This window comes from Bombus huntii, unplaced genomic scaffold (assembly GCF_024542735.1).
Source record: "Bombus huntii isolate Logan2020A unplaced genomic scaffold, iyBomHunt1.1 ctg00000119.1, whole genome shotgun sequence".
NCBI lineage: Eukaryota > Metazoa > Arthropoda > Insecta > Hymenoptera > Apidae > Bombus > Bombus huntii.
The window spans coordinates 77,824-105,666 of NW_026099369.1; the positions used below are offsets into that span (position 1 = coordinate 77,824).

Consider the following 27,843-nt stretch of genomic DNA (forward strand, 5'->3'; position numbering starts at 1 on the left):
CGTGGGGTACCTTTATTGTCGATAGTTACACTAGTGACGAGGGCCTCAGGCTTGATAACGAATCCGTGACCAACGGGAGGACAGGTTCCCTTGCTCTAACTCACACGTGCACCACTCCCTGCTCGTAAGGCACTCGACTTCCATCACCGATCAGCTCTCTAGCAAGACTGCTCGTCATCCCAACGACGCCACCGAAACAAGACTCCGGTCGAGTGTCTCAGTACACACGATCCTCCGATCGACGTACGATTGCTATCGGTTTGGATACTTGCGATTGTTTCGTTATGGCTATATTAGGCTCTAGGTTGCAAGGTTAGGGTGTTGTCCTGAAGTTCCAGAGGGGCCCCGGCGTTCTTTCGTCTCCGACTCGGCCATCCTGACACTTACACGTCCTCGTGTGTGGCCTGCTGGCTTAGTCTACCCGTCGGGGCTTCCACCACGCAGGCATCGACCCGGCGCTCGTCCTCGGGGCAATGTTTTTCTTCTCGCCGCGATGGACAGCGAGACGCGATGTGTCCCGGCATGTGGCAGTGAAAGCACAACGCTTTTGGTGGTGCAGCCGGTCGGCTTTCCTCCGGGCGTCGGGGGTCCATCTTCGGTTCCCACTTCGCCCTCTTGCGGCATTCGAATGTCGGATGTCCGTAAATATCGCAGTGGCCACACCTGGTCCAGGGGGCGGGTGACCTGCCTCGTTTGTTTCCGGAGCTCGCTAATGATCTCCACGGCGGGGGCGGGGCCACTCCGTGTATAGGAAGGGCTTCATTTCTCTTTGGAATTGTGTCACCGACGTGATGTCACTCGTGAGCGCTAGTAACGACTAATTTTAAACGTAAAACGTTCATCGCGCGAGCCCAGCAGATGGAGGGCGGTGGCGGCGAGTACTTCCTTGGTTGAATTTCGCCACTTCGACCCCAGGAGGGTGATGATACGATTTCCGTACGCTCCTGGTGTTTCGCCGTCCCGTGGTAGTTCCTCGGCTACCTTGATTAGCGACGCGGCTGCTACTTCTTGGCCACCGAAGTGCGCGGCAAATTGTTCCTTAAAATCTGGCCAGGTGAGCTCGTCGCCGTTCATTATCTGCGTAAGCCAATACGCTGCCGGACCCTCTAGGGCACGGTTTAGGGCAGAATACAGTGCGCTGTTTTTCAGGGGGTGGTCCCTCATGAGCAGGCCGACGGCTGTGCACCAGGCGGCTGGATCTGCGTCCGCGGCTTCGGGGTTGAAGCGCGGTAGCGATACCCAGGTTGCCCGGTGTCCTTTCTTCTTCTTCTTCCTCTTCTTCTTCCCTAGCGACCGCTTTAGTGCGCGCACGATACTCTTACGATCCCGTGCCGACAACGTGTGTTCGGATGCCACTTCTGATGTCGAGTCTGAATCCGAATCCGAGCTCGAGTCACATTCCGAGTCCGAGCTCGAGGCGCCCTCCCGGGGAAGGCTCGCGGGAGGTAGCGGTTCTGCGTTGAAGTTCTCCATCGCCCGGTCGCGCGTGGGGTACCTTTATTGTCGATAGTTACACTAGTGACGAGGGCCTCAGGCTTGATAACGAATCCGTTACCAACGGGAGGACTATCATATAAAAAGCAACAGGATATACAAAATAATATAATTCTGACTAGGACAACATAAACGCAAGAAGTGTTGATATTGAAAAAAATATTTAATTTTGTATATAAATATTTTCATATCTAAAAAAGTTTCCGGAAGCAGGAAGATTTACAAACAAATAATATCATAAACCGAATGTTTCATGATCCTTTTCTAATTAGAGTATGTGACAGCATGTGAGAACGTTTCTTAAAAATATGACTTATTGCAATTACTTAATCGCAATTATAAACGATTAAGACCTTCTCACAACGAGGCAATCTATCCAAAGTATAAAACTCGTTATACTTGATGAGAAAACAAATCTCTACTTAGGTTTCATTTCGTTTCATCGCGTTCATAAAAAGTGAATTTGTATGAACACATCGTGCAATTTAGTAATTAGGACCGTTGATCTCGCTGCAACATAGATGGATAGAAAAAAGCCATTTAAAATGATACAACGTCGGGAAGACAATTATGAAAATTATAAATGGAACACAAGATAAAATTGTTTAAGATTAATTCTTCTTTTTTTTTTTTAATCGCGAGTGTTTGCAAACGAAGTTTCAATCTGTTTACAATGATAGCAATGAGAGGGGGATGTCTATGAAAGTTATAAATGCGATATTGAATAACATTTCTGCGAGTGGGTTTGTTTTTCGTTACAAATGTTTTTTAAACGAATCTGCAATCTGTTGGAAACTACGGAACAGTAACGGGACGACTGATAGGGAAATAAAAAAGATCGCGTTTTATTTGAACAGACAAATCTTTGAAATCTATTCGAAAGTCTATTTGAAATGGTACGAGCTCGAAAAGAACGGTGAATACTATAGAAGAAGGATTAATTAAAATTCTTATTAATCTGTACGCTTTGTATATTAAATACCTTGATCGATGCCAAGATAACAAATTATTATACAAAACAGTGAAGTATCCACGTCTGACATTAATATCGAGTATTATCATTACTGTAATTTAATTTTTAACCGATCCTGGAAATTCCTTAGAACGTAAAAAGTATAAAATGTTACTGTGCATTCCAAGATTAAATGCGCTGTAATTTAGAAACAGTTATGAAGCGGAAACAAATAATTTATTCAGAATAAGAATTCTACGTAATCATGTTAAAAAAAAAAAGTACTTATAACGCGTTTAAACTCCAAATATGTAAAGACAATAAGGGAAAAAAATTAAACGAAGAATCGTATTTTTTGTAAATTCACGCAAGATTTTATCCAAAAAAAAATTAAGATTTTTTGAAGAACGTACAAGACGGAACACGAACAATAAAAAAGGGATGTTAAATACAAAAAATAGATTGAAATTTAGATTATGAAATATAAAAAAAATGATATTGCATAATTTACAATTATTTTCGATAGCTTACGTCAGTATGTTGGAGTGTAAACTATAAAATATTCAAAAACTGATACCATTTAGAGATAGTTTAGAAAAACAATAAATTGCGGAAACCGATAGTTAAAACTCGATACGATCGATACTCCAAAACTCTAATCCTAATAATTACTCAGCAATAATAACCGATAATTCATGTTGATTAATGTTTGAACTCCGTTTTTTTTTCTGTATGTGTATACAAATTTTGTACAGTTTGATAAAGCGAAATTAAATTATCATCTTTTTGTACTACTTCAAACATTGAGATTTGTCATCTTCAAGGTCGATCACACATAGTTTCAGATTGCGGAGTTGCAAGGGTAATTAATTTTGCAATCGGTTTTCCTTTGATACAGATGTGAATACAAATAGCCATTGATTGACAATATACCGAAGCAATTCTAGTTTAATTTGAAGTCATCGATCCTTAGATATTTTTGGAAGAATAGTAAAAGTACAGAGAAAACAAGAAAAAATGGCGTTAACTAAAAGATAGCTCCAATGTATCTCATAAATATTATCTATATATCATTTGTAAGATGTAAGTGACCAAGATATCGAATTATACAAAAATTGTATGTAATGATTAATACTTGAACGTTACTTACATTTATGTACATGAAAATTTGATCTTTTATTAACTAAGTTATTGATCGACAAAATGACTTCCTACATAATTCTCCGCCTGAACTGAAATGCATATTTTTTTTTACGCAAGCCTTATGTGTAGCTAGCAACGAGCAAACAGATTAATTACTTTACACACGGTCGTATCTTGTTTGCTGTAGGCGAGTTCTCTCGTGTAATCAACGAAGTACTCAACTTTAAAGCGATAACAGAAGAACATTATTGTATCGATAAAAATCATGCTTTTTTCAAAGAAATATGTAACTCGTATTTTTTTTAAAGCAACCCTCATAACGTATTGAATAAAATAATCATACATTTTTTTTTGTTCGACATTTGTAAAATACGATATTATCAAGATCACCAAGGAGGTAATCTTCAATTCTTAATGAATATAATAAAAAACATAATTAATGATTGTTTGATGGTTTTATTATTATCTCTATAATACAAAAGCACAACATCGTGTCAACAGTTTATATAGTTCGTATGTTTCTGTAGGAATACACAAATAATAGTTCTCTATCACAACGTAATCTAAAGGGAAAACCCTAACTAAATGACAAAAATATCGGTAATAACTGGAACTAATGAATGTTAAAAGCAATCAGTATATTCCATACAAACTTCCATCAACACGATTCGTTCTTCATTCTCTCAACACACTAAGACCGCAATCTTTAAACGCTTATAAAACCATAAGCAATCGTGAAGTTTAGAATTCGCTAACTGGGCGTCTCTCAATCCAGTTTTTGATCTTGGGCAGAAGGAGGACCTTTTTCTCCAGCAGCTTCAGATTCTCGTAATTCTCGATCAGATCAGACTTGTACATAAAGTTCAAATAATCGAGCAGAGCAACGAATGTTAAATCAGCCCAAGAGAGAGTACCATCGTAGAAGTAGCCGTCATTTTCCTTCACTTGCTGGTCCAAACGTTCTAAAATGAACGGCAGCGTCTCTTCAGCAGCCTTGCGTTTTGCAGCTTTGACCTTCTCGTCCTCCTCATAGTGGAAGGCGGCAATTTCTGAAAATTTGTTTTCAGTTAAATACTATTCGCTAATGTTATACTAATTTGAATACAGTGTTGTGCGAAATTTAAATGATACTGAAGATAGAATTACAATCCTTTTTAATCCTTTGTCTTGTATTGTTGACATACGTGTATCGTTCGATTAAATCAAATATTAAATCGGATTTCAACTAATAAATACCTGAACAGATACGTACTATCTGTTATCAAGATTCTCATAAGATTTATGCAAAACAGCACTGGATACTCACTATGACGAATATCATGAATAGTATCAACAATGGCATCAATATGAAGATTTGCCCAGTCAGTCTTTCCAGTTAAGTCATATTGTTTGGCTAAGTAACGGCAAATAGCTGTAGACTGAGCAACCTTCCTTCTATCAGCTACGAGCATAGGAAGCTGGCCATAAGGAGTCACTAAAAACATACAACTAATAGAATCAAAGATTCTATCGAACAAACAGATTATGATGCTTCTTAAATATCTAGCTTCCTGTTATCTGTTTTGGAAAGATATAATTTAATTTATTGATAATTTATCAGCAAACAAAGGGCATTGTCTCCTTAACAATACCTATTGTTCTCCCACATATCTTATAGAGCAATGGAGAGTAAACAATAATCTCTGTCATACTCTGCATAATTGTGTTCTACTTTATTTAGCTACTTTAGTTAAATTAGGAAAGATGAGATTTAAGAAACAGAATTTCTTTAAATTTTAAGCTTACAGGGCTTTATTTCTGGCCAGACGTCCTTTTTGATACGTTCATCTTCAAATGGAATACTAGCATAGCTGAAGAAGAACGGATTGGTTCTGCCAATGCCGTAACTGGGAAGTAAGTCAATTTATAGAGCGGCATCTTCCTGGAAGTATAATATATACAAAGTAAAAACAAAGAATCATTGATGACAAGAATTATATTATTACAAATTATGAAGTATAAGACAATTTAAGTAAAAAGCATCAACTACTAACTACTCGCATAGCTATTTGTATCTTTATATTTTAATATAGCTTAGATATAAAAAGAATATTATTTTTGGATGTAATAATGTATAAACTTGCGCCAAATATTATAACAAAATATTGCACTTTCTATTTAAGTAGGATAGACATATTACCGGCATTTATCTTTTTTCTATAGCAATGAAAGTGTTTATAAAAAAGTTTATAAGAAAACTATCAATTAATGCAAACAACGCATTTCAAAATATTAATTACATTCGCACGATTCGTTATCTCTAGTATTAATTTAACCATATGGTTCTATACACCCAAGACCCTCTAACAGTAATTTAGTACCATTACTAGTCGTATGTACAATGTATGTTTGTATACAACTTTCGTAACTACAAAACATTCAGCATGATTATATATTCTTCCAAACTTAAGAAACATTTTCTAATTGCATACTTAAATTTATCGATCAATTATGAACATATGATAACATTTATTTCTTTCAACTACTAATTTTCAAATCCTCTGCTGTTCCGTTAATTGAACGACGCGCCGACTTTTCGTACAAGTATCTTGTATCTTATCTGTATTATTTAGTTATCAATAAAGAAGAAACATTTTCTAATTGTATACTTAAATTTATCGATCAATTATGAACATGTAATAACATTTATTTCTTTCAACTACTAATTTTTAAATCATCTGCTGTTCGGTTAATTGAAGGATGTCGGCTTTCTGTAGAAGTATTTCATATTTATTATTTAATTATGAATAAGGAAAAAACATACAAAATATAGTTTTTAAACGGTTTATTATTTATAAAGAGAAACTTTGACTCAGGATATATATACTATATATATACTACTTACTTACAATTTTTTTTTTAAGACTTCAAAGTCGAAACAAGCACAGGAAATTACCAAGCCGGTTAACAGAAACTCGAATGAGACAAAAATAACCTTTAGATCAATATATGTTCTTCTTCCCCCCTGTTGCTTCCACGTAACTCTTATCCTATTGGTGGAGCTGTGCTGATATGTGAAATTATGACTACATAAAAACATCCGGAAAGACTCATTGAATGATTTTATAGTTTAAGGTTAATAAATTTCCATAAATTAAAGTTGAAAATTTATGAGAACATGTTTTCTGTAACAAAACTTAGTAAAAACAAACTAGTAAGGTTTATAGATTCTTTAATGATTATGTATGTATTCATAAACTAGTTCGATAAACATCGTTCGATAAAACGTCGAACAACACACAACATTGAAGCGCGAAATTTCAAATTCAAGGAAAGATAAATAACAAATATTGCGAACAAATGATATTAAATCTACAATAATCTCATGTAAGAAAAAATAAAAGGGATAAAAGTAGTACAGAAGATAGAAAAATCTATAAAACTGGTGGCTGGGAAATAGAAAATATATAAATTTATGTTATTAGAGTTTAGTACTTCTGTCGATCAATGTGTTACGACCGTTCGCGGAGAGACGCAGTCGCAGTAACGAGAGGCGTAAATTCTCGCTACGATTCGGTGAATCGACGCCGCGAAGTAGTCGTTCCCCTGTTTCGGTTAAGATAAGAGGTGGTTAAATGAATATGACACAGTATAGTAAGTTATATTTCACCGTTTATTCCAACAACTTATAACGAAGGCAGTTACGCTGGTGCGTATGTACGAGATGAATAAGTGACTGATCTGTGGGTGTGTCCTACCCGGTGGAAGGATATTGACCGTTCGAAGGATGTAAAATCAGAACTGTCTTGGGAGACGATGCTGTCTCGGAGGAAAGCTAAGGATGGCTAGCGCACGGGACCATCGGATTTGTTGGTGACGATTTTAGTTAGGATTTTAGTTCAAGCTGAGTTGACCGTGATTCAATTCACGAATATCGGAGAGGAAAAGTCGTAATTCACAATATTACACACAATAATACCTTCACATAAAGGAACACAGCTCAGATAGAACTGTTACATTTTACGACACGTATAACATCGAACATTTGCCAACGTAGCGATGCCAGCGTACATATATATGTAGTGGTGTACTGGTCATCTTTTTTCCACACGTTTTTAGCTTTTTAGCTGTTTGTGAATGGGCGCCTAATCAGCCAATCAGAAATGGCCGGTATACTATGAATCCTTTTCTTCAATGTTTGAAGAGCTGGATATTGATCGAAAGCTGGTGCCCCAAATATATACTCGAAATTTTCAAGGGCCTCTGCAAATACGAAGTCCGCCCATGTCGTCTGAAAAAAGGTTTGTATACATTTATTTTGTACCTCCTCTATTAAACAATTTTTTTAATTTACCTTGAAAAATGTGAAAAATCGAACTCTTAACTAAATATCATTAGCTTTTTAGGAAGAATTTGGATTTTTATTTTATTGTCAGAATTTAATGGATAATTTTAGAAACTTCAACCTTTGGAGGTATTTGTTAATTAAAAATGACAAAACTGGTATTATGTAAAAAAGAGTAATGTGTATCCTGAATCAATGTCGAATGGAAATTAGACAGTTCTATAAAAATAGTCCTTCTCACGATTCCACAACTTCATAGCTTAATTAAATACAATTCTTCGGCGATATAATTACAAATACATTTACAGGAATTGTGTAATATGATAAATATCTCGTTAAAGAAATTGAAATCGTAAACTCTAGATTCTAGTATTCTTTCACTTTCATGTTTCCTATGAGCCCTTCAATCGCTAAATATTTTGCAATGAAACACGTATTATTAAACAACATAATCATACTAAATTAATTTAATGTGACTATTTATTATTATTATATAATAACACAGTGATGAAAGAAATAAACTGGTCAAGTAATCTAAGGAACGATAATACGTATCTATGTCAGTGACAGTGAGAAAAATTCAGATATCTGTACTTAAGTGATTACACTTATAAGTATCATTATATATTATATAAATATGATATTTCGAATGGTATCATTTATCACTCATTAAACAAGAGTGTCATATCCAGAGAAATGATTTTACATATCTTAATCTTTGCTTTGATTACGATAGTAATAATTTCTATCAAACTTGATGAGGAAGATACATGAATAATTATCTAAAAGCTGAAAATCTTGGCAAATTCATTTGTACATAAACTAACAGGAGTGAATTTTAAAGATACACTCTGCTCTCAACAATTAAAGCTGTCTTGTCGCAACAAAGTTTCAATAATTTTTTATGGACAACATGGCCCAGTTTGCACAAAGACTAAAAATTTTAACATTAAATTTGGCTAAAAAATCTTACGGTAGAAGGAATGATATATCCTTCATTTTCGCCAATAATCTGGTCGAATTTAGTCAAGTAAAATGGTATTGTTTCGTTCAAAAGTTGATTCTTCCTCGCTTCCTTCTTTTCAGGATCCTCCTCCATGCGATAGTAGCAGATATCTGAAACGTATATGAAACCAACCGTTACGTTCATTTGTGTTTTTCCCCCCAAACGAAGAGAAAATAAGTTGTGAAAGAAGGAGTAGCCTCTCATAGTTCCTACAATTTCTTCATTCTCTTTGCTTTCTTCAATATTGTCTCAACAAGTTCCTGTGGTTCACGATACTTAAAATATATACAATGTTACCAGCGTGGAAATTGTCTTGGAAACTTGGAAAATCTTTCAAGAGGAACAACATTGCTAACTGAGATTCGAGAAAGGAAAGGTAAGTAAATCCTTGCTTCTACTTAGAGCTTTTTTATTTACTTCTGACGAGTAAAGTACTGTTATTAAAATTTGATTAAAAGTACCAAGAATGTCGAGATATAAACAACCATTTGTGGAAAGGTCAGGAGAAGCAGAATTATCGAATAAATGTTATATAACTCTTAGTGATTAAGTAAGAGAAGAGGAACGAGAAAAAAGTCTTTTATCTAGGTCTTAATAAAGTATACTATATTTATCTCCATATCAAGAATAACAACAAAATCTATAAAACTGGTGGCTGGGAAATAGAAAATATATAAATTTATGTTATTAGAGTTTTTTATTGATTTGCATAAAAGAAAATTATTTATTTTCAATGTTGATTTAGGTGACTAAATTAGCAATGATATTATATGAAATTTTCAGCAGTAGTTAAGTACTTCTGTCGATAAATGTGTTACGACCGTTCGCGGAGAGGCGCAGTCGCGAGGAAAACGCGTCAGCGAGAGGCGCAGTCGCGAGGAAAACGCGTCAGCGAGAGGCGTAAATTCTCGCTATGATTCGGTGAATCGACGCCGCGAAGTAATCGTTCCCCTGTTTCGGTTAAGATAAGAGGTGGTTAAATGAATATGACACAGTATAGTAAGTTATATTTCACCGTTTATTCCAACAACTTATAACGAAGGCAGTTACGCTGGTGCGTATGTACGAGATTTTTTTTTTTTTTATTTATTTGTTGAAATTACAATCAGTTCTCGCGTTGAGAATTTTCAGTAATTTTTCTGGCGTGGCGCAGTGACATGGCTGTTTATTTACAATAAGTTAATGCTTATTATAGATAGGTATAATTTATAAGTATTATAAGTAAGTGCATATGCTTAATTTGGATAATTAAATGAATCTAACGTTTAGGTCTAGCGGGTAGTGCCTCTTCAGCCTGCGAATCTGGTCCGTCGTATCGAGTAGTCCAGTGATTAGGGGGTTTCGGTGTTTGTTGATTCTTTTGCTGTATCTGTTGCTATATTTTGCTATTTCCTCTTTGACGGTGGGTATCTTGAGGTCGCGGTGTATTGTTTCGTTGGTTACATACCAAGGTGCGTCAATTAGGGATCTTAGCGTTTTCGATTGAAAGCGTTGGAGTATTTCAATGTTGGAGTTACTTGCTGTTCCCCATAGTTGGATTCCGTAGGTCCAGACAGGTTTTATTACGGTCTCGTAGAGGGTAATTTTATTCTGTATATTTAGTTTGGAGCGTCGGCCCGTGAGCCAATAGAGTTTTTTTAGTTTGTCCTTTAGTTGCTTCCTTTTATCTGAGATGTGTGTCTTCCACGTTAGTCTCCTGTCCAGGGTCATGCCCAGGTATCGGACTGTGTCCCTGCTAGGAACTGTTGCATTGTTGATGGTGACCTGGGAGCAGGTTTGTTTTCGGAGCGTGAAGGTTACATGTGAGGATTTCTTTTCGTTGACTTTGAAGCCCCATTTACGAAACCACTTTTCCATGGAGTCGAGACTTCGCTGGAGAGTGGATGAGGCTATTACCGGGTCTGCGTGGGTAGCTAATAGCGCTGTGTCGTCTGCAAATGTCACTATTGTTATATCGTTTGATATAGGTAGGTCGGCAGTGTAGATGGAGTACAGTAGGGGTCCGAGGACACTACCTTGGGGTATGCCGGCTTCTATTGGGAATGTTGCGGAAGTGGCGTCTAGGCATTTAACCATGAATTGTCTATTGGTTAGGTAAGATTTTAGGATGGAGTAGTAGGGGTGAGGTAGGATCTTTTTAAGCTTGTATAGTAGCCCTTCATGCCATACTTTGTCGAATGCCTGTTGGATGTCTAGGAAAACCGTTGAGCAATATTTTTTCTTTTCGAGTGTTTGGCTGATCGTATGAGTTAAGCGGTGGATTTGCTCTACTGTAGAATGATGTTTTCGGAAGCCGAATTGGTGATCTGGGAGTGTTTTCAAGTTCTCTAGGATTGGAAGGAGTCGGTTCGTGAGCATCTTCTCGAATAGTTTGGACAGGGTAGGTAAAAGACTGATTGGGCGATAGGAGCAGGTTTCGTATATCGGTTTACCGGGTTTAGGGATGAGGGTAATCAATGAGATTTTCCAGGCCTTAGGATAGTGTTCCAGGCGAAGGATAGCATTAAAAATCGATGTGATGAGTGCTATCCCTTTTGTGGGAAGTTCCTTGATTGCTCTATTGCCTATTAGGTCGTGTCCTGCTGCTTTCTTGGGGTTTAGGCGACTGATTGTTTCTATAATCTCTGCAGAGGAGAAGGGTTCGATAGGAGGGGACATTTGGAAGGGGGTGTGCAGGTATTCAGTAACGTCCGCGGCGGCTTGGGGGGAATGGGGTTTGAATACTTTTGACAAGTGTTTGGCAAACAGGTCGGCTTTTTCTATAGGGCTTCGCGCCCATCCACCTTGCGGACGGCGGATAGGTGGGATTATTTGTGGGGGGCGTGTGAGTTTCCTGGAGGCCTTCCATAGTGAGTAGTTGGCGTCGGCTGTGGGGGATAAGCTGGCGAGGTATTTATGGAAACAGTCGTTTTTATAGTTTCTTAAGGTTCTGGATAGCTTTCTAGTTGCGCTGTTAAGTTTGCGTTTGTCCTCCGGTGATCTATGAGTCTGCCATACTCTTCTTAGTCTACGTTTTTCTGCTATTTTTTTTAGTATGTATTGGGGATATTCTTGTTTGCTGCTAGATGGCTTTGTCGGTGTGGAGAGGCGGATTGCGTTTATTATGCTCGTGTTTAAGTATTCCGTGGCTGCTTCGATATCTTCCTTTGTTTTTAGTGGGGTGAAGGCTGAGGTTGAGTGTGTAAAGACTTCTCTGAAGAGCTGCCAGTTGGTGTGTTGGTTGTGAATGGAGCCATTAGGTGTATTCTCGATGATTGTTGAACTGACTGTTGCTATCACGGGAGAATGATCAGAGGAGAGATCAGCCGAGGAGTTGATCTGGACGTATCTTGATGGGATATTTTTAGTTATGAAGAAGTCGAGAAGGTCGGGTATTTTGTTGGTGTCAGTGGGACAGTATGTGGGTTCGTATGTGGTGAGGTAGTTGAGGTTGTTGTTTATTATGCTGTTTAAGAGGTTTTTGCCTCTTGCTGTAACCAGTCTGCTGCCCCATTGGATGTGCTTGGCGTTATAGTCTCCTCCAACTATGAATCTATTGCCCAGGGTGTCCAGGAAGTTATCAAAGTCTTCTTTGGCGATGTAGTGTCTGGGAGGGCAGTATACTGCTGAGGTGGTGATTGAGCCATGATAGTCTTCTACTGCTACGTTTGTTGCTTGGAGGTAGTCTTTCTGGAATGATGGAAGTTCGTAGTGCTTAATACTTGCTTTGATTATTATTCCGGTGCCACCGTGGGCCTTTCCGCTGGGGTGTTGAGTATGGTAGAATTTGTAACCATTTATTTTCAGGTAGCTCTTGTCGGTGAAGTGGGTTTCCGATACGAGCATTACGTCGATTTGCTGGTGTTTTAAGAAGAGTTCTAGTTCAAGTTTGTGTTGCGCTAGACCGTTGGCGTTCCACAGTGCTATGCGCCTTGGTTTTATTTTGAGTCGGGGCGTGCTAATTTTTCCACGATGAGTGTTGGTAGCGATAGCAAGTGATTTATTTGCTCCGATTGTTTCTCTATTAGCTTTTCAAGCCTTGAGGAGTTGTCTGTGTTAGGTGGGTTGGGGACACTGTTTTGGGGAAGGTTCCTTTGGCTGTTCGGGTTATTTTGGATGCCTTGTACTGCTTGGGCATAGGAGGTTGTGGTGGAGATGAATTTGGTAGGACTGGGTGTTTGGTTGGTTGAGGGGGTTGGGGTAGTCGTGAATTTCGGCGGGCTGGGTGTTTGGTTGGATACCTCTTTTGCTCTGAGCTTAGGGTTCCTGTTCGTGTATAGTGTTTTATATGCTGGGCAGCCTTTGTAGTTGGCAGGGTGGTCCCCTTGGCAGTGGATGCATTTCGCTGGGGTTTCCGGTGATTTGGCGCACTGGTCAGTGGAGTGAGTGCCTGCGCATTTAACGCAGCGGAAAGTATGGTTGCAGTATTTCTGCGTATGACCGTACCTTTGGCACCTTTTGCACTGCACTATTTCTTTTTTCACGAGCGGTGGTTCGATCTTTACTATCGCGTTCATTAGGCGACTGATGTTGTAGATTTCTTTATTGTTCGGTTTTTGTTTAATGTCTAGGAAGAATAAGGATAACGGGTCTTTCGAGACTCTGTGCCTTATATTACTTACGTTGATGACTTCGTGGCCGAGTTTTGAGAGTTCGTATTTGAGTTCGTCTATGTCTGCTGAGTGGTGTATGTTTCGTAGGACCACCCGGAAAGGCCTTTCCTGTTTGAGTTGGTAGGTGTGGAAGTTGGCGTTCAGGGTCCTGAGTGTCTTGGTGAGTTTTCTGTAAGCTTCTGGGTTCGTCGATAGTATTTTAACTTTATTGTTGCTTATCTTAATGTTATATTCCTCCTTGCTGATATCTCTCTCTAGGGACTTGGTCATTGTCTGTATATCAATGACGTCGTCCACGAATATTGGTGGGGGAGGGGGGATTCTCTGTGAATGTTGGTTTGGTGGCGGTTCTACGATTTCTATGGCGTCGTTTGAGGATTCCAATACGGCGAACCTGTTGTGTGTGTTTATTTGCGTTGCTGTTTCTATTTTCCTTTTCTTTGTAGTGTTAGCGTCGTTAGTGCGGAGAGTTCTGCTACACTGCTGCCACGGGGGGGGGGGGGGGGGGTGTAGCGCGGGGTAGCTGCGAGTCTGCTCCGGAGAGCCTGGTCGCGGTTGCTGGGCCATCATCCAGCTAGTTAATTCGGAATGAACAACTAGTCGTGAGGCTGTGAGGCTAGTATTCGAGTTGGGGTTAAGTGCGTGGGATTTTCTTCTCCCTAAAGGGTAAGGGAGGGACACTTAGCTGTGTTCTCTTTCGACGGTTGGGCGACACGTGTTGTTTTCGGACTATGCTGGGCACTAGAGACACGTCTGCACGCTTCGGCATTCCACAGCGAACTCCTGTCGCTTTTAACGCCGAGTTCTTCCGCTTCGAGGATAGAAGCTGCGAAATATCGAGGCCATTGTCCAAAGATTTTCAAGAATATCCGATGCAACGTCTTGAAATTTACGAGAGCAAGTCTGATAAATTCTTATCTCTGGTCCATTCGTGGCCAATTTTTTAATACCCTCGTAACTTGTAACGACAAATAAAAATATTGGTACAGGCCAATTTTTTTTTGGATAAAATCTTGTGTGAATTTACAAAAAATACGATTCTTCGTTTAATTTTTTTCCCTTATTGTCTTTACATATTTGGAGTTTGAACGCGTTATAAGTACGTTTTTTTTTAACATGATTACGTAGAATTCTTATTCTGAATAAATTATTTGTTTCCGCTTCATAACTGTTTCTAAATTACAGTGCATTTAATCTTGAAATGCACAGTAACATTTTATACTTTTTACGTTCTAAGGAATTTTCAGGATCGGTTAAAAATTAAATTACAGTAATGGTAATACTCGATATTAATGTCAGACGTGGATACTTCACTGTTTTGTATAATAATTTGTTATCTTGGCATCGATCAAGGTATTTAATATACAAAGCGTACAGATTAATAAGAATTTTAATTAATCCTTCTTCTATAGTATTCACCGTTCTTTTCGAGCTCGTACCATTTCAAATAGACTTTCGAATAGATTTCAAAGATTTGTCTGTTCAAATAAAACGCGATCTTTTTTATTTCCCTATCAGTCGTCCCGTTACTGTTCCGTAGATTCCAACAGATTGTAGATTCGTTTAAAAAACATTTGTAACGAAAAACAAACCCACTCGCAGAAATGTTATTCAATATCGCATTTATAACTTTCATAGACATCCCCCTCTCATTGCTATCATTGTAAACAGATTGAAACTTCGTTTGCAAACACTCGCGATTAAAAAAAAAAAGAAGAATTAATCTTAAACAATTTTATCTTGTGTTCCATTTATAATTTTCATAATTGTCTTCCCAACGTTGTATCATTTTAAATGGCTTTTTTCTATCCATCTATGTTGCAGCGAGATCAACGGTCCTAATTACAAAATTGCACGATGTGTTCATACAAATTCACTTTTTATGAACGCGATGAAACGAAATGAAACCTAAGTAGAGATTTGTTTTCTCATCAAGTATAACGAGTTTTATACTTTGGATAGATTGCCTCGTTGTGAGAAGGTCTTAATCGTTTATAATTGCGATTAAGTAATTGCAATAAGTCATATTTTTAAGAAACGTTCTCACATGCTGTCACATACTCTAATTAGAAAAGGATCATGAAACATTCGGTTTATGATATTATTTGTTTGTAAATCTTCCTGCTTCCGGAAACTTTTTTAGATATGAAAATATTTATATACAAAATTAAATATTTTTTTCAATATCAACACTTCTTGCGTTTATGTTGTCCTAGTCAGAATTATTCGTATATCCTGTTGCTTTTTATATGATAGTCCTCCCGTTGGCCGCGGATTCGTTATCAAGCCTGAGGCCCTCGTCACTAGTGTAACTATCGACAATAAAGGTACCCCACGCGCGACCGGGCGATGGAGAACTTCAACGCAGAACCGCTACCTCCCGCGAGCCTTCCCTGGGAGGGCGCCTCGAGCTCGGACTCGGAATGTGACTCGAGCTCGGATTCGGATTCAGACTCGACATCAGAAGTGGCATCCGAACACACGTTGTCGGCACGGGATCGTATGAGTATCGTGCGCGCACTAAAGCGGTCGCTAGGGAAGAAGAAGAGGAAGAAGAAGAAGAAAGGACACCGGGCAACCTGGGTATCGCTACCGCGCTTCAACCCCGAAGCCGCGGACGCAGATCCAGCCGCCTGGTGCACAGCCGTCGGCCTGCTCATGAGGGACCACCCCCTGAAAAACAGCGCACTGTATTCTGCCCTAAACCGTGCCCTAGAGGGTCCGGCAGCGTATTGGCTTACGCAGATAATGAACGGCGACGAGCTCACCTGGCCAGATTTTAAGGAACAATTCGCCGCGCACTTCGGTGGCCAAGAAGTAGCAGCCGCGTCGCTAATCAAGGTAGCCGAGGAACTACCGCGGGACGGCGAAACACCAGGAGCGTACGGAAATCGTATCATCACCCTTCTGGGGTCGAAGTGGCGAAATTCAACCAAGGAAGAAGTACTCGCCGCCACCGCCCTCCATCTGCTGGGCTCGCGCGATGAACGTTTTACGTTTAAAACTAGTCGTTACTAGCGCTCACGAGTGACATCACGTCGGTGACACAATTCCAAAGAGAAATGAAGCCCTTCCTATACACGGAGTGGCCCCGCCCCCGCCGTGGAGGTCATTAGCGAGCTCCGGAAACAAACGAGGCAGGTCACCCGCCCCCTGGACCAGGTGTGGCCACTGCGGTATTTACGGACATCCGACATTCGAATGCCGCAAGAGGGCGAAGTGGGAACCGAAGAAGGACCCCCGACGCCCGGAGGAAAGCCGACCGGCTGCACCACCAAAAGCGTTGTGCTTTCACTGCCACATGCCGGGACACATCGCGTCTCGCTGTCCATCGCGGCGAGAAGAAAAACATTGCCCCGAGGACGAGCGCCGGGTCGATGCCTGCGTGGTGGAAGCCCCGACGGGTAGACTAAGCCAGCAGGCCACACACGAGGACGTGTAAGTGTCAGGATGGCCGAGTCGGAGACGAAAGGACGCCGGGGCCCCTCTGGAACTTCAGGACAACACCCTAACCTTGCAACCTAGAGCCTAATATAGCCATAACGAAACAATCGCAAGTATCCAAACCGATAGCAATCGTACGTCGATCGGAGGATCGTGTGTACTGAGACACTCGACCGGAGTCTTGTTTCGGTGGCGTCGTTGGGATGACGAGCAGTCTTGCTAGAGAGCTGATCGGTGAAGGAAGTCGAGTGCCTTACGAGCAGGGAATGGTGCACGTGTGAGTTAGAGCAAGGGAACCTGTCCTCCCGTTGGTCACGGATTCGTTATCAAGCCTGAGGCCCTCGTCACTAGTGTAACTATCGACAATAAAGGTACCCCACGCGCGACCGGGCGATGGAGAACTTCAACGCAGAACCGCTACCTCCCGCGAGCCCTTCCCGGGAGGGCGCCTCGAGCTCGGACTCGGAGATTCAGACTCGACATATATATTATTATATATATTATATATACTATTATATCTATATAATATATGTATTTATATCTATAAATATATGTATAAATATATCTATTTAAAAAAATAAAGTTGACCTTCATATATCGCCAATAATATCGCGTGCGTAAAAAGAAACTAATTACATTTAATTCTTTTTTACATTTATTTATTTTTTATTATTTTTTTTACAGCTAGTTACATTTAATTATTACATTTACATACATTTAACTATTATTACATACATTTACATACATTTAATTATTATTTTTTTCATAATTATATCTCGTTTGAAATATTTTTCGACATAATTAATTGTTTCAAAAACACATATTCCAGACTTCTAAATGATTTATTTTGCGTATTATACGAATTATTCCATCTATAAATAAATTGTTCTCTATACACACAAACACGCACACAGTCTGTTAATTACACGAGTTAATTGTATCATTTTTCTCGATAAGTTGACAGGGCAAGGAAAATGAGCGACGAACATACCTACAAACTAATCTACTTCAATACCCGTGGTCGTGCCGAACATATACGGTACATATTTGCATATACTGGCATCGAGTATACCGACGAGAGGATCCCCGAAGTACTCTGGCCTGAATACAAGGATTGTAAGCGTTAAGGATCGATTTTTACCTTCATCGTTCAACTCTCAGGTATCTACCATTTACTCAAACTTTTCTGTATATAAAACTTTCGTTTCACGTGCAGGCTAAACTTACTTAAAGTAAAATTTCATACGGAATAAAGTCGAACTGTTCATTAAGTTTTGCTTCCGTAATATCGTGTTTATCGAATACCAACTTAATTCACTTACGATTCTCGAATTTTTGTGTTGCAATCTTTATTGTTTTCAATGAATCGAAGCATTTCGAATATTTTGAGAAAACCGTAAATAGGTGACTTAAAATAGGAATACAAAAATACTTCTACGTTTCTCGTTAATTTAAAAACTTTTTAGGACTTGTCGGAAAAAAAGGATAAAAAATTGAAATCAGTTCGGAAATGAACAAGAACATAGCTAAAAAGTCGAAAGAACAAAGCAGACATAAAATTCGATCTTCCGTTGCGACATTTCTATCGTAAATAGTATAATAAAAGTTTTACGTAGCATAGTCTTCGATATAATCTTATATGTCGCTTGCAGATAGAGAAACAAAAAATCAACGTAAGTCTGTAAATCAATCCTGTCGGTGTAAAACACAAAATTACGTTCGCAAGAGACATTCGATTTATATTCCTTGCATTTCAATTTTCATTACAAGAACCGTGTACATTTTCTAATATTTTTTCCGTGTCTGGTATTATCTTTTATCCTTGATTTTAAAAACTTTGGGTTCTTCCCAACAGTCAAAAACACGCGATACCCTGTCCATCGTAATCGTAAGAAAAGAAAAAAAGGAGAAAGAAGACATTTCTGTATTTCTTTACTAGGCCATGTTGATTAAAACCGAAATGATTTCGATTCATCTATTCACAAGAACGCAACGGCCTCGGAAGCTGTGTTGTGATTTCCTATCGATCGTTTCCCTCTACACAGTGTTCATATGAGCCATGTTTGTTCTTAGCAATGCCCTTTAAAAAGCTGCCTGTGCTGGAGGTAGACGGGAAACCGGTAGCGCAGGGTAACGCTGTGGCGCCTTACTTGGCGAGGAAGTACGATCTAATGGGAAACTGCAAAGGGGATGCGCTGATATGCGAAGTGCTCGTCGATACTCTTGAAGATTTGGAGCAAGGTGAGTAACTGATGAGATGACTTTGCATTTGTCTCACCACAGAGACAGACGTTCAAGAATTCATTGTGAAAAGACGAGTACAAACAAGATACGTATGTCTTTCCGTTAAGCGAATGTTACAGTTTGTTTACAAAAGTCAGTTTTTAGATTATAGAATCGTAGATAGAATTTAGAGGATAGAAACTTTTAGTAGTCACTTTTAGTTTAGTAAAGTCTTATCGACAATAAGCAGACTACGTTATGATACAACGATTCCAACTGAAGATTTCTATCGACATCACGAATTCGATGGCTTCCAAATTTTCTTCTCTGCAATCTCAGACGCTCATCTCGAAAGAATCTTTTAGATCCCCCGACAAACACTCGACTCAGGTTATCTATTATCGTAATCTTCTTACGGGATTTTTTTTAACTGCGTTGCGTTAACGAATAACGGGATAACATCACGTTTCTCTTCAACGCCTTTCAACGTTCTACAACTTTTATTCTTTGCAAATCCCTGTCTCTATATGATAAACGCTGGTTATCCGCGGAATTTACGATTTCAATTTCTTTAACGAGATATTTATCATATTACACAATTCCTGTAAATGTATTTGTAATTATATCGCCGAAGAATTGTATTTAATTAAACTATGAAGTTGTGGAATCGTGAGAAGGATTATTTTTATAGAACTGTCTAATTTCCATTCGACATTGATTCTGGATACACATTACTCTTTTTTACATAATACCAGTTTTGTCATTTTTAATTAACAAATACCTCCAAAGGTTGAAGTTTCTAAAATTATCCATTAAATTCTGACAATAAAATAAAAATCCAAATTCTTCCTAAAAAGCTAGTGATCTTTAGTTAAGAGTTCGATTTTTCACATTTTTCAAGGTAAATTTAAAAAATTGTTTAATAGAGGAGGTACAAAATAAATGTATACAAACCTTTTTTCAGACGACATGGGCGGACTTCGTATTTGCAGCGGCCCTTGAAAATTTCGAGTATATGTTTGGGGCACCAGCTTTGGATAAATATCCAGCTCTTCGAGCATTGAAGAAAAGGATTCATAGAATACCGGCCATTTCTGATTGACTGATTAGGCGCCCATTCACAAACAGCTAAAAAGCTAAAAACGTGTGGAAAAAAGATGACCAGTACACCACTACATATATGTAGTATCGTGGACGAAAGGCCTAAGAAATATCGGGCGAACTATGAACAATGTCGGGAGAGCCGAGGCGCCGTCGGGCCCATCAATGTGTCATCGGTCTTTTCAAGTGCATAGTTTCGTGGAAAAGACCTACGTGACCCTGGCTACGAGCGTCTGCAGAACACGTGTGCGGTGGGCCTAGGAAAAAGGCAATAGAATGCGACAACGGCCAGAGTGTGAGTCGAGAAACAGAGTGTGAGTCGAGGAGCCGAGTGCGAGTTGAGCGGAGACAGAGTTTGCGAGTGGCGTTGCCGAGAGAGTGTGGATTGCGCTGTTTTCTGTGCGTTTGGCGTGAATAGTTCAGGTTGAACAACAATCGTCTTTTTCTGTCTGATTAACATCTCTATTGTCCACTCTTTGTAAACACATTATATCACGATATTACACTTTTTGGGGGCTCAGCCGGGATTGGACAAGACAGAAAACGAAACGGTTTAACAGAGCTATTCGAGCTAGTTGTGAATTTACCGGTACGCGGTGCGGTAAAAGACGATATCGTTGACGGTTTAAGTTCGTGTAGTGTGAAAAATGACAAACGTCGGGGACGAGCGATTGTCGGGTGAAGAGGGTTCGACGCTGGAGGAGCTGAGGAGTAAGCTCGCGCGAATGAACCTCCCTATATCGGGTGCGAGGTCAGTGCTGATTGCAAGGCTGAATCGGGCGTGTAGGGCTGGACAATCGTATCGTAAGGGATCGACGGGCGGTGAAGAGCTAACCGGTCAACGAGATTTAGAAAATGTACAGAGAGCTGAGCGTGATTGTAACGAAGATGAAGATTTTGAGAAAATGAATACGAAGGAGTTGAAGGAGCGCCTTGCTAGTTTGGGTTTAAAAACGACGGGAAGAAAAGTAGAATTACGCGCACGGCTACAAGCGGCCATGGATGGTAACGACATATCGTCGGAAGAAGAAAGCGACGACGAAAGTGAGGATGAAGATGACAAGAAAAACGCAAGAGGATACAAGAGAGATACGCGAAGGGTGTATCAGGACCGTGATGAATATTGTCGAAGGGCATGCGTTGGTTCGACACTGAGTTTTAGAGACGTCGAAGATGTATTAGAGTCGTTTAGTGGCGACAAAGGTGAAAATGTCGAACGATGGTTCGAGTCGTTCGAGGAAGTCGCTGATACGTGCGTGTGGTCGGATCGGCAGAAGGCAGTCTACGCAAGGAAGCTGCTGAAGGGATCAGCGAAAATATTCGCGAGCTTCGAGTGTCATGCCAGGACTTGGCATGAGTCGAAGAGGGGGCTAGTGAAAGAATTTTCGAGGAAAGTCAACAGTAGGCAAGTTCATCAGAAACTTGAAGAAACGAAAAAGGAGAGTGATGAAGCATGTTTGGCTTACATGTACCGTATGCTCGAAATAGCCAGCCATGTGGACATGGAGGAGGAAGCAAAGGTGGAATACATAGTGGATGGAATAATAGACGACGAGAACAATAAGGCTGTATTGTACGGCGCTACGTCAATCAAAGAGTCGAGGAAGAGGTTAGTGATGTACGAAGAGCAGAAGAGTCGCAGAGCAAAGTCGATCGTGAAGCCGACTAAAACCCAGAAGAACGGGAAGCCCAGTCAATCTGTAGACGCAATGAAGAAAAGAAGATGCTTGCGGTAGTGAGGATCATCTAAGTGTTAAGTGTCCGGAGAGGGGAGAAGGTGTTAGGTGTTTCGAGTGCAGCGGATTTGGACATATTGCAGCGAGGTGTACGGCACGACCGAAAGAGACTTGCGTAGTGTCAAGATCCGAAAAGGGGAAGTATGTGAAGGAAGTAATCGCAGGAATTAAGCTTCTATTCTCTGAAATTACTCTCAAATCTCAGAGTCAACCCTTCAAATTCTCCACACTGGATCTTCGATTCTTAATATTTGTAATATCGTAGAATAGTTTTGATTGGAGATCGGCTGAAATTAGAAAACACCGTGTACGTCGTCTTTCGTGGTTTGTTTACATCCAAGAGCGCCCAGTAACAGTGACGCGAGAAAAGATAAGCAGCGTCAAAACAGAAGTACGGTTCCACATTTCAAGGAGTGGCAATCGAGAGGCCAGAGTATGTGAGCCGAAAAGTGTGTGTGTGTGTGTGTGTGTGTGTGTGAGAGGACGAGAGCAAGAGCGAGCACGACCGAGCAGGAGTGTATTGGCGAAGATCAGAGCTAATTGAGTCGTCGAAGAGTAGAGTCGTTAGAGGTTTCGAGTCGTCGAAGAGTAGAGTCGTGAGAATTGATAGAGTTGTTAGAGAGAGAGAGAGAGTGTGTGTGTTAGATTCGTTGTGACGAGAGCGATCAAATAACTGTAAAGTTATTTGATATAGATACGAGTATTGCATTTAGTTTCCGTTAAATAAATATCGTTCTCTGTCCAATTTATATTTGTATATTCAATTTAATATTAATAAATTGTAAGTAATCGGAAAAAAATTTCTATCCTTATTTTCCGATATTACATATTTGAAGCATAAATTAAAAATCGACACATTGACTACTTCAAAGAAATTAGCCCGAACGAGACATAATTCGTTCATCGTGGTTTTCGCGCGAAGTAAATATGCGGTTTCTCAATCGTTGTGAGATTCCAACGACATTAATTCTGTCGAAACGGCGACGCGCGACGATCGCACATTCTGTTGCTAGCGAGTGCTTGCAAATCGCGACGATATCGAGCGTAAAGACTAAGCGCAAAAATGGAGGACACTCGGCGGGGAATTGGAAATGCTCGATGACGAAAGGTATTTCAAGGTGTAATTACATCCACATCCAATTGGATCGCACCTTCGTTCGGTTGCTAGGTCAACAACCTTCGATGTTATTCAAATAATGCAACGGCTGGAGCAGCCGGTAGCGAGTCGTAAAAGTTTCAATAAAACACGTTCCTGCTAGTGAACGTATGTTAAGACTTACACCGAGTTTTATTTCGCTACGCCGTTTACTAGTTCGAAACGATCGATTGCATAATAGTAGCTGTTTCTTTCATCTCGGAAACACGATCGTAAACGGTGACAACGATCCAGCTTATTCCTGATCGTGTTAATTTCCACGCAAACTTTGTAAACATTATACGTCGCGACGCTCTCGTTAACGCGTCATTCCCTCCAACTCGAAAGTCTTGCAACTTTGGTGATCCGTTTTCTGTGTAAAATTGGTTACGAGCATCAGGGGACTTATCGTCGTAATCGGTAAATTGTTTATTAAGGATCTACAGCTTTTAAGGATTTCTCTCTAGAGATTTAGAGATTAGAATTTTCATTAACGCGTTATCGTATCTCTAACTCGATCTTTTTTCGTGTAAATTGGTCACGAGACTTACGAGCTTCGTTGTAAATAGAAGATTAGTAATATTTCGTAGTTTCGTGATAGTATATAGACATTTTAGTGCTTAAACGCGCAATTTTTAGTTCGCTTTTCGCTCGCATCGGCGCTATGAAACGGATCAATATCTCAACACTTTCCTTTAGTTCTACGAATCATCTTTCGACCGGCTTTTCTTGGCCTACCGTTTCCTAACGCTGTCCTAATACTATCGTCTTGCTGAGATCCTTTTTCCGATTGTATCTTCTGCTTATTTTATTATAAATCCGAACTTTCATTCACGTCGTATGTTTTACAGCGTAAAATCCGCTAGAGCGTTCCAATAAATGTAACCAGTAGGTGCTCTAATACTCAAACGCACCTGTGCGTATCTCTGCATATTTGCTGAAAAAAAAGATGAATCTTACGTTACATTTTCAATATGCGTAATAAGCCGAAAATTTCTCTGATGCTAATCCTTCGTAACAAAAGGATGGCATCACTATATGCATGAAAATAGCATTTGGCAATCGTTAGAAACACAATACATGGATATATATGTAGTTGCCAAATTAACCTTCGCGGTGTTCAAAGTGAACGGCTAGAAACGATTGCTTTTTGCTATACGCGCATGGTTCGATTGCACCATAATTCGTTATTAAGACGTTTCGAGAGAGGCAAAGGATGTGGTGTCGCAACGTGTTGCGCTCGCACAATGCTCCTTGGATAAAATTCCCGGAGCGCGTATTATCGCGTACGCCGCGCGAACGCGTTGAACCTTCGCGCAAACAATGAGAGCGTGAACGCGAAAAAATAGCGTTGAGCACGTAACATTCGGCCTGATATCGTTGATTGGCCGCGAATCGTCAACGTGCACGGGACAGTTTTACGTAAAGACATTCGATCCGTACAATTATGTCAAGACGTCGACCATAGAACGTACTACGTTGATGCAATTAAAATTTCAATGAAACAGGAGAACGCGCTAATAACTAGTCACCCCGTTGTTGACCATAACGTACAAATACTTTTGTTTAAGAGCTGCTCGTTAGTGTTTACCGCGTGCAGCGATTAAGTGACGAACAAATTACGTTCAAAGGGTATAGAGCTCGTTCTCGATTAAAATTCTCCTAACTTTCTAATGGTATTAGAAATTATAACTTGAACGTATGTACGCGACTGGCAATAAATATCAGGACAGCCGCGGATATTTAGTATAAATCGAATATGTGTTCCATTGTCCTTAATTTCTTTTATTATCGATTATTATTATTATAATTTTTATATTAATATTAATATTATTTAATATTTTAATATTAATATTATTTAATTTATTCTATTATTGATTCGTTCCATTCCGTTTACGTCATAATACGTAGCCTGCGGATTTTTACGCATATTTTTCAGAATATAAAGGAAGCGAAAGAAAAAACTAGAAGCTGGATAAAAAATTGTTTTACCTCGATTAAACGTTACAAAGCGTGCTACTTTCCGATGTTTTATATATTTCCACGTGTCACACGTGTACTTTGCAATTTTGCCCTTTCAGATTTCACAGAAATGCATAAAACTTCCGTGACCTAATTTTTTGGCACGTGCACGTGCTTCAAAATAAATTCGATGATATTAAATACCAGATTATAGGAACCAGAAATGAAGAGTTCTACAACGATGGAATGGGTAAATGATTGTCGATCAGACGAAAGACAATAGCAAACAACGATATAGCGATGATTAATTAATGGAAGATTTTTTCCTTTCAGCAAACAAAAATAGAACTTAACGAACTCAGTAATTGATAAATGATTACGTATAAGATAAGTGCATTTTCCAACTGTGAGTCATAGTTAACGTTTAGTTTAGCCTAGGTAGGATCTTAGCTTTGGAGTAAATAAGTATAATAGTAGCAAAAAATCGATAGAATTGTTAAAAGGCTGTGACTAATCCTGGTCGACTGGTCAGTTATCATCTGAATCTATTGTTATTTTGCTAGTATACTTTTCGAATCATTTTCAGCTATTCTATGGGCAAGCATTCGTTTCTTTCGCGCATGCCACGTATCATCATGCCATCGCTCATTAACTCGTTTTTGAAAGCTTTTACCGGCGAATGAAAAACGTAACGTACACTTGCATAATGCGTTCGAAGTGTTCGTTCGTTCAATATTCATGTAAAGGTTAGGCGATACGCGTGATAAGTCGCGATGCTACGAGATGTGATTAGATGCGGATGTTAATATCTTGTAAATACCTTTCCTCGACTATGATAATCATCGAACACTAAGAATTTCGCAAATCGATGCAATTAATCGGTGATCTTGTGGGAAGAAATTTCGATATCACGATAATGTTAACGATAGTATGTTAATTACGACTAGTACCGTTACTGTTACATTGTTTCATAATTAGTATTAGTTTAATATAGTCAACGACTCCTCCGCAAGCATCCGTGCAAGTGTTATTTATTATTATGCTCACCTTCTATTGGAAAGTTCTTGCCTTGCTCAGCAAGTCTTTTTGATTTTTTTCCTGTAGAACTTCCGCGTGTTACCGATTTTTATGCTATGTACGTGTTTGTAGGAGAACTTTCTCTGAGCCGCGAAGTTTTCTTTCGACGATTCAACGATCGAAAATCAAAGAGAACCAATGTTCTCTCTTTCGATAAAGTATGTGATGATAGCCATTGCCAAAATTATTGATATATTTATCTGGTTGAAGACAATCTAGCAAATTATACAGCAAGCCTAATGAAATAATAATAATCTTTATCATTAAATTGCGCCATTATTTCATAATTTCATTGAAGGATAATAGAAATTCACGAAGCCTTCAAATTGGATTTCATATTATAATAATGTAAACATCGTTTGACGGTATTATCTGGTTGTGAATAGGGTTGATTTGATTTAGACAGCGCCAGTCATCATGACATCGACTTCCTATCTCGTTATGTAACATTCATCAGAATAACAGACGCAATTACCGTCACTGAATTATCTTAATGACATTCGTTATTAATGAGTAAGTGTTTTCGACATACGTCGGAGGTCGCAAATCTTGGATCATCTTTCTTTATTATCTGTTTAGATCCAATCCAGTTCCCTCACAGAACTTCTTTCCCTTCAATTTACCTAATTTAATAATTCTTCAAAATTTTCTCATTTTCATTTCTCATTGCATTGTTTATTATATATTCTACAAACCCGTATGAACACAACGCAATAAATTGACACGATAAAAGCGTTGAGATAATAACCACGAGACAATACTCGACAATAATAGTACGAGACAATAATAATCGAAAAGGCTGATGAAACAAAGGAATGAGTAATTTGTAAAGACAGGAAAACAGCAATTAACGTACATCCAGCTACAATTGAAAATAACTTTCTTCGCTTTAAATGAAATTCCAATCAAATACGTTTTATCAGACTCGACTAACAATCAATATTATTAGCTCAACAAATACTCGAGATTCCCAATGTTTTTTGTCGAGTTTCAAATAGAACGTTAATTACTCGCTTGTCGGAACGTCCATCGGCATCGAAGACCGTGAACCAATCTACGTTATCTTCTCCTTCGTTTCAGGCTGTCGCTGGCGATACCAGTCAACCGCGAAGGTTACTCGAGATGCAGCATGTACGATGTAAATTACACGGAAATTTTGCTAAATGGAAGCCACGTACCGGACCCATCGTGGCCAACGAAAGATTGCCAACAAGGATGGGAATTTAATTATACCACCGTCCCTTATGCGTCTGTGGCATCCGAGGTGACAGAAAATGTTCGACTTGTAATTTCCTGCTTTTTGAATATTTTATCTGTTCCTATCAATCAATCCCTTTATACTGTGTATGTCGTATTCGATTATTTGCATGATCTATTTCGATAAAAAATAAGCGTAGTGTACAATTTTTGGAAGGAAAGAAGAACGATGGAAAGGGTCGAATAAACGTTTGTGGAAAGATCGATAGTTCAGAAGTGGGAAAATTAACAATGTCGATTTCCACAGAGGAAAATTATAGTACGTAACAGAATTACTAGTACATATTGCAGTAATAATTAGTGCATGTAGTGAAATTACAGAGTACATTCTAAATTCAAGCGTTACATTGCCATATAAAATACAATCGAATAAATATTTATAAAAATACTTAAAGAA

At 39.2% G+C, this 27,843-nt stretch overlaps 3 protein-coding genes and 1 pseudogene across 6 annotated transcripts in view; 3 read left to right on the plus strand and 1 right to left on the minus strand.

Annotated features, from left to right (window-relative positions):
• Positions 1 to 16,529, plus strand: part of LOC126877084 (uncharacterized) — a 53,792-nt gene extending 37,263 nt beyond the window's left edge. The window contains exon 2 of the mRNA XM_050639921.1: positions 15,839 to 16,529. Within this exon, the coding sequence (XP_050495878.1) occupies positions 15,861 to 16,529 (669 nt within the window). The 5' untranslated portion in view covers positions 15,839 to 15,860. The remainder of the gene's footprint in view (positions 1 to 15,838) is intronic.
• LOC126877088 (organic cation transporter protein-like) overlaps positions 1 to 27,843 on the plus strand; it is a 55,847-nt gene that overhangs the window by 18,097 nt on the left and 9,907 nt on the right. Inside the window, exons 1-2 of one of the 4 annotated variants that reach the window (XM_050639924.1) lie at positions 7,097 to 7,222; positions 27,270 to 27,474. In XM_050639924.1, the coding sequence (XP_050495881.1) occupies positions 27,319 to 27,474 (156 nt within the window). In that variant the 5' untranslated portion in view covers positions 7,097 to 7,222; positions 27,270 to 27,318. Of the gene's footprint in view, positions 1 to 7,096; positions 7,223 to 9,809; positions 9,919 to 23,018; positions 23,571 to 27,269; positions 27,475 to 27,843 lie in introns of those variants that run through there. The other 3 variants (XM_050639929.1, XM_050639928.1, XM_050639927.1) reach the window with 3 other exon arrangements.
• Positions 4,026 to 5,510, minus strand: LOC126877090 (glutathione S-transferase-like; annotated as a pseudogene).
• Positions 16,590 to 22,015, plus strand: LOC126877086 (kinesin-like protein KIF21B). Its single transcript, XM_050639922.1, has 3 exons — positions 16,590 to 18,116; positions 19,029 to 19,196; positions 20,143 to 22,015. Exon 3 carries the CDS (start codon positions 20,927 to 20,929, stop codon positions 22,013 to 22,015), a length of 1,089 nt encoding a protein of 362 aa, XP_050495879.1. The 5' UTR covers positions 16,590 to 18,116; positions 19,029 to 19,196; positions 20,143 to 20,926.